The following is a 7,033-nucleotide window of genomic DNA, read 5'->3' as shown; positions in this document are numbered from 1 at the left end:
TTCCGAATTCCTTTGTCCTCCCACATCAAATTAAACAAAGACGGGTCCAAAATTATTATGATAGATTAATTTTTTATAAAGTTGTTAATATTAATATCAGAATAAGTATGCAACATTTATAAAATATAAAATAAAGTTTCTTTAGAAATTTAAAATATTAATATAGAATATATAAATTTAAAAACTTTCTTAATTTCAAAGGCATTAAATGTTGTAACAAAAAAATCATATGGCAAGAGGGGTGACCGTCAAATTGCAAGCCTCCAAACAACATTAAGGCAGGGGTCCCACGAGGGGGCTTAAGCGAGCTATATTTTAGGAAGCAGGTGGTCTCATGAGCATAATTTAATTTTGTTACGAGATTATTCATAATCTTCTCTTGAAAAAATAGAAGCACCTAATTTTTAGGAAATCGGTAGAATAGGGGGTCAATGTCTATGTCGGCATCAAAATGGCAATTTGTTGTTTTTAATAATTAAATTAAAAATTAATTTAGAACTGTATGTTAAATTTAAATTTAACTAAAAACTCTCATTTTGATGCTGGCATAGCCATCACTGAATAGGGGCGGAGCTGGAAATAGCCCCACTAGCTTAGGAATTTTTTTTTGCCACTTGTCAAACTTTTGAATTATATATTTTTAGTTGAAAAAATAATTTAAGAGAGAAATTAAAATTTTAACTTATTTTTTATTTATTTTCCTTAAATTGTGGAACTAAAATTGTCAACTTGAATATACAACATAAATCATGGAATCATAAGATTCAAAATAATTTAGAAAGGTAGCTTGCATGAGACCCCACCCTAAAATGAGATAATTGAGCGGCCAATGATTTGGGAAGCCAACATTTCTGCCATATAATTGAGCGAAAGAGTCGCGGAAAATGAGTCTTGAAGCGGTAGAAGGAACTCTAAATATTGTATTTATCAAACGGACTTTGAAAAGTGCGGAAATTTGAGCCAACAAGTGTGGAAAATTCAATGGAGGATATTTCTCCCCACTTTCCCTGGTGGAATAAACGTAGAAAAAGTTTCTAGAGATTGGAGGAATACACTTATAAATTCCAGGTTTTCACACAGAGAGAATAAATTGTTTTGAGAGAGATCAGAGAACTGCTATGCAATCTGCAATGAAGATGGTGATTATAATGTTGTTATTAGTAATGGTGATGATGCCTTGCATGCCATGCTCCTCCGCATGTCATGCGGATGAAAGGAATTCCCTCTTAGACTTCAAAGAGGGCCTCGACTTCACTTCCTCTTTTAACACACTGCAATCGTGGGAGGGATTTAACTGCTGCGCGTGGGAGGGAGTCACCTGCCACCCAATCACTGCCCACATCATTTCTTTAGATCTCAGTCCACAACCCCTCGATGCCTTCTTCGATTTCACAAGGCCATTCATGTCCTGGAGGGAACTTCGTGGGGGACTATTCCAACTGCAGCATCTGGAGCACTTGGACTTGAGTGAGAGTGTCTTCTTCCCTCTTGCTATCCATTCGCACTTTCACAAGCTCAACAGATTGAGGTATTTAAGCTTGTATGACTCTAATTTCATTGGCCAGATTCCAATGGAGATTGGTAATTTGTCTAGCTTAACATATCTTGATTTACATTTCAATTATTTAAATGGTGCTATTCCAATATCTCTGAGTAAGCTGTCAAAACTAACATATCTTGATCTCAGTTATAATTTTTTGAGTGGGAGCATTCCTACATCTTTGGATAAACTTTCAAAGCTCACATATGTACAATTGAGTTATAACTGTGGCACCATCCCAACATCTTTTGGTAAGCTATCAAAGCTCACAATTCTCGAGCTGACTTCTAACTCTTTGATTGGCACCATCCCAATGTCTTTGGGTAAGCTTTCAAAGATTATTAGTCTTAGTTTGTATCATAATCATTTGAATGGTACCATCCCAAAATCTTTGGGCAAGTTGTCAAAGCTCACAAATCTTGACATGAGATCTAACTCTTTGAGTGGCACCATCCCAACATCTTTGGTTAAGCTATCAAGTTTGACACATCTTGACCTGAGTGATAACTCTTTGAATGGCACCATCCCTTCATCTTTGGGTAAGCTATCAAAACTCACATTCCTTGCCATGAGTTCCAACTCTTTGAGTGGCACCATACCAACATCTATAGGTCAGTTGTCAGAGCTTAAATTTCTTGACATGAGTTCTAACTTTTTCAGCCGCACCATCCCAACATCTTTGGGTGGGCTATCAAAACTCACAGATATTTATCTGAGTTCTAACTCTTTGAGTGGCACCATCCCGACCTTCATAGGTAACCTCACCAAACTCATACAACTCGATCTTAGCAACAATCGACTCACTGGAACTTACACACTTTCCTTCCTTGATAAAATTCCCAATATTCGAGGATTGTATATTTCAAGAAATATGTTGACTGTAAAACTTAATGCTACTTATATTCCCAATTTTCAACTTGAAAACATGTATTTGGGATCTTGTAATATAGAAGGTGATTTTCCATCTTTCATTTCAACTCAATACACTCTAGACTCATTAGATCTATCTCAAAACTCTCTTAGTGGAAATATTCCTGATTGGCTTTGGGATTCTCTGTCCCTTTCTTATCTCAACCTCTCTTCAAACCAGTTTGTAGGCAATTTACCCTTCAAGCTACTTGGATTTGAGGATATTGATTTGAATAATAACATGTTACATGGAAATATTCCCCTTTATTTACAAGATGTAAAGTTTTTAGATCTGTCAAACAATCTATTTGATGGACCCATTCCACATTCTATTTGTCAGTCAAATAATTTGAGATTTATAGACTTTTCAAACAATACACTTAGTGGTAAGATTCCCTTGAGTTTAGAACGATGCTCTCAGTTGTCCATGTTAGATCTTGAAAAGAATAATCTCAAAGGCACAATTCCAAATATATTTGGAGATATGACTTCTCTACAAACATTGAAATTAGGTCTCAATGGGCTGAAAGGGACCATACCCCCATCCCTTGCAAACTGCAGTTCTCTAGAAATCCTAGATCTAAGGAATAATAATCTTTGTGGGGGGGTTCCTACTTGGATTGGAAGCTTGAAAAGTCTTCGCATCCTAATTATAAAGTATAACAAATTTGTTGGCAACATACCTTCAGAATTATCAAACCTGAAAAATCTCCAGATATTGGATATGTCAAGCAATAAAGTTTCAGGTATTATTCCGGGTGGCTTTATGAAATTGAGTGCAATGTCAAATCAATCAGAAAACACAGAGATTCTTGAATTAAATACTTCAAATGTTGGTGTGGTTTATGTAGATAGCATAATCATTCAAAATAAAGCACAAAGTATGAGGTATTCAAGAATTTTGAGATTGGTGAAATGCCTCGATTTATCAAGCAACAATTTATCAGGCATAATACCTTCTGATATTGAATCTCTTAGAGGATTGATAATTCTTAATGTTTCAAGAAATCATTTCAGTGGTGAAATTCCAAAATCTATGGGAAACATGCTACAACTAGAATCACTTGATATTTCCAGGAATGAGTTATCTGGTATACTTCCTGTTGAAATGCAATGTCTCACATATTTGAGTTACTTTGATGTCTCTCATAATAAGTTATCAGGAATGATACCACAAAGAGGACAAATGATGACATTTGATTCTTCATCATTTTCTAACAATTCAGATTTATGTGGCCTACAAATCAATGTGTCATGCTCAGAAAATGTTGCTCCCCATTATGAAGAAAATCATAAGGAAGAGCTGGAAGATGATAAATGGTGGTATTTGGGAATAGGAATGGGCTTTACATTTGGATTTTCAGTTGTAATTGGGGTATTGTATTTCAGCAAATTTTGGAGTGCGAAATGCTTCAAAGTTATGGATGGTATAATTGATTCTCTTCTACGAACATTCAGAGAAAACTTGTATCATACAAGATAAGATATTTCCCGATCTTATATAAATCTGTATATTGAATACACTATAAATGGCGATTTTCAGACCACCAGCAGAGAAAAGTAAGTTTTGTTTACAAATGTTTTAAGTAAAAAAAAATATTCTTTATAATGTTGATGATTTTGAAAAATAGTTGAAAACTAGTTTGGTCAAATCTAATGAAGTTAATCTTCAAAACAGGTTTCAATTGCAATTCAGCAATATCCTGTTGGATTTGTAGATCAGGCTTTTGGTCGCCAATGTCTCGTTGGATTTTTAGATCACGAGAAGCACGTTTTGGTCCAGTTTCTTCTTCTTGAACACAGAGGAGTACAACAAATTCATCCAGTTTCTTCTTGTTGAAAACAGAGGGGGTACAACAAATTCATTTGAGTGTATTATTATCAGTTCTATCATGTTGGCACTTTCAGAGTTACATAGGTACGGAGTCTCTTAGGTACTTTGATAAAACATTAGTCAATCTACATGTAATATCAATTCTGATTTACAATTGTGTTTTTCATTACTATAATGACTCCACAAAACGATTGTTGGAAATAAGACAATGATTTCTAAACTTTCAGTATACATGAGCAAACTAAAATTTATCGTGAAATTTCAAACATTGGATGAACATAGTTAGTAGTTCCAACCTGTACTTCTACTCAACCAGTAATTTATTTCTCGGAATTGTGTTTAAGCATGTTCACAGTATTTAGTAAAATTCCTTTTGCAATAATAATCAGCATCTGTCCTTGAAGTTTCAAAATATGTGCTAGGTATTAATGTTAGTTTTTATATGTTTGCAGGTCATTGAATTCAGCGGAAAGAATTAATTGCAGTTTTATGTTTGTTAGGGGATGGCGGATAATTTTCGCACATGCTTCGAAGACTCTGGTCTCGGATGTTTATCATCTATCTGAGGAAGCTGTACGCTTCAACCAGAGGTTTGTTTCATATTAGAGGATACGTTCTTGCTTGCCTTCTGTGTAAAGGATTTGAAATCATTCAATTCTCTCGATTAATCCCGACTACTGAATATTGATACGCTTTCGGCGTGCAGGATTTTAATTCAGATTTCTCAATTATTTTAGCAAATTTTCGTTGGAGTTTGGGACAATTAAGTATTTGTATATGACGTCCTATTCCCATATCTGTTCTTCCAGAAATAACTGGTACTCACCTTTCATTTTGTCATGCTCATCACATTGAATAATACTGTTTTAAAGCAGAATTTGTTAGGGCTCTTTTTTTCACTCTAGTTTTCCTTAGCAGGACATTTCTATGAATATTATCTGTTTTATGACAGTTGAGCCACTTAAGTTAAAACTGACGGAGGGGATGAGAGTTCATGCTTAACAGGAGATGAGAGGTGTTGCTTAACAAGGAGCTGCAAAAATATCTTGGTGAGGAGCAAGAAGTATGTTATCGCTTCCACTTGAATTATTTTTGTTGAAGGCACTCGTGTAATGTGTCAAATTGTTAAGAAATCAAATGAGGTTATCTTACGGAAAAGTTTTATATTTTCTGGAAAGTGGAAAATATAGAATTCGTAAGTTAAAGACAAACGCAAGACTGTGAAGAGAATTTCACGTTCAATCAAAATATCTTCAATTTGTTGCGAGTGTATTCGATATGTCGTAAAAATATTTGCTTCCTGTTAGATTACATTCTTCGGAGTAGTTGTCTGGAGCTTGTCAATTGGCAAAATATTGTGCAATCTCTTGAGGAAAAAATTGTTCAAAAATTAAATAGATCTTTGTCGAATACTTTGGAGGTGCATCACAGTTCACAATGGTCGAGACTTGGATTGTGCAGCACAAAATTTATGGCGTCTTAGGAATCGATTTGAATGGTCGGAAAGATGCTAACAAAGAATGCTTCCACTTTTAACATCAAACCTCAAAATGCACAAATAATATAGGTTAGACTTAACAAAATGCTAATTATTGCTTGGTTGGCAATGCAGATTTGACAGCAGAATGTACTCGTCGTAGTTGAGACTGTTCAGAACTGGGGGATATTGGCTCCAATGGCTTGAATGACTTACCTTGGCTAGTAAAATGCACAGAACATATGAAAGGTACAGACACAAAACAGTTCCAATTTAGAATATAGATATACTAAATGCTTAAATTTGTTTTCTGGGACGCGGTCAAATATTTAATGCTTTTATTTTATTGGAGCTGTGCATTTCTAATTTACAGTATTTTTAAACCAGCAAAACCATCGTGATGAGAGCCAAGACGAGATGATGGACAAGATCTGATATCAGCCAACTCACATTTATGGGATACAGTGGTTTGGATTCTACCAGCTGGTTATTGATTCGTCATCACATGTTAGTAGCCAGAAAAGAACATCCTCCTTCACAGCTCATGTTATCATTATTTAAATGCCACATCATTTTCACTAGACTAACAAGACTACGGATGAGTGTCCTTAGCATCCAGAGCCAAGGGTCGCTGAACCAGGAAGGGAAATACAGTAAGCCAAAGAGAACTCGTTCCGTCAAACTGGATAATGTTTTGTATTTTTATGCAGGAATTGAGTTCTTTTCATTATGACGAGTTTCCAAAGTTTGCTTACTTACATTTTTCATCTTTCATTATTTTGTCTTCAGCTATTATATCATCTCTATTGATTGCTTTCACGGCAACACCGAGTATCGATTTTGGCTTTTATTTTTAACAAATAACATGGCAAGGTCATTAAATAAATTTTGTTCAAACAAGTGCTACGTTGTATTTGACATAAATTGTAATAATTGAAACAAGTGCTACGTTGTATTTGCCATAAATTTTAATAATTGAAAATTTATTAAATTAGAAGTAAAATTTAAATTGTAAAAGTTAGATGAAAATAATTTATTCAAATGAAATGATTATATAATATATAAAAATAATAATTAATATAGAAATAGTGTATAATAGTATTTAAAATAATAATGCGTTTTTATAAATAAAAAATAAAAAATGATGAATTAGTGTATGAAACATTTTTGTGTAGAAAAAAGTCTTAATAGGATGAAATATGTGAATATAAATATATAAATTAAGATGACAATTAACCTAAAATAAAATAAAAGTTTCACACACACACACACA

General features: G+C 34.1%; 1 protein-coding gene across 1 annotated transcript; it reads left to right on the top strand.

Moving 5' to 3' along the window:
- Positions 1 to 1,098: 1,098 nt before the first annotated feature.
- Positions 1,099 to 6,493, top strand: LOC149568362 (uncharacterized). Its single transcript, XM_089817551.1, has 7 exons — positions 1,099 to 4,009; positions 4,128 to 4,367; positions 4,736 to 4,873; positions 4,990 to 5,101; positions 5,236 to 5,346; positions 5,896 to 6,009; positions 6,148 to 6,493. Exon 1 carries the CDS (start codon positions 1,119 to 1,121, stop codon positions 3,930 to 3,932), a length of 2,814 nt encoding a protein of 937 aa, XP_089673677.1. The 5' UTR covers positions 1,099 to 1,118; the 3' UTR covers positions 3,933 to 4,009; positions 4,128 to 4,367; positions 4,736 to 4,873; positions 4,990 to 5,101; positions 5,236 to 5,346; positions 5,896 to 6,009; positions 6,148 to 6,493.
- Positions 6,494 to 7,033: the final 540 nt, after the last annotated feature.

The sequence above is a fragment of the Cupressus sempervirens genome, chromosome 3 (genome assembly GCF_028749045.1).
Source record: "Cupressus sempervirens isolate cs-2001-9-10 chromosome 3, ASM2874904v1, whole genome shotgun sequence".
Classification (NCBI taxonomy): Eukaryota; Viridiplantae; Streptophyta; class Pinopsida; order Cupressales; family Cupressaceae; genus Cupressus; species Cupressus sempervirens.
Note: the sequence above shows the minus strand (reverse complement) of the source record. Positions and strands in the feature narration are given on the sequence as shown.

Bases quoted from the DNA above. Each gene is read 5' to 3' on its own strand.
- LOC149568362 (XM_089817551.1), top strand. From the start codon at position 1,119: ATGCAATCTGCAATGAAGATGGTGATTATAATGTTGTTATTAGTAATG.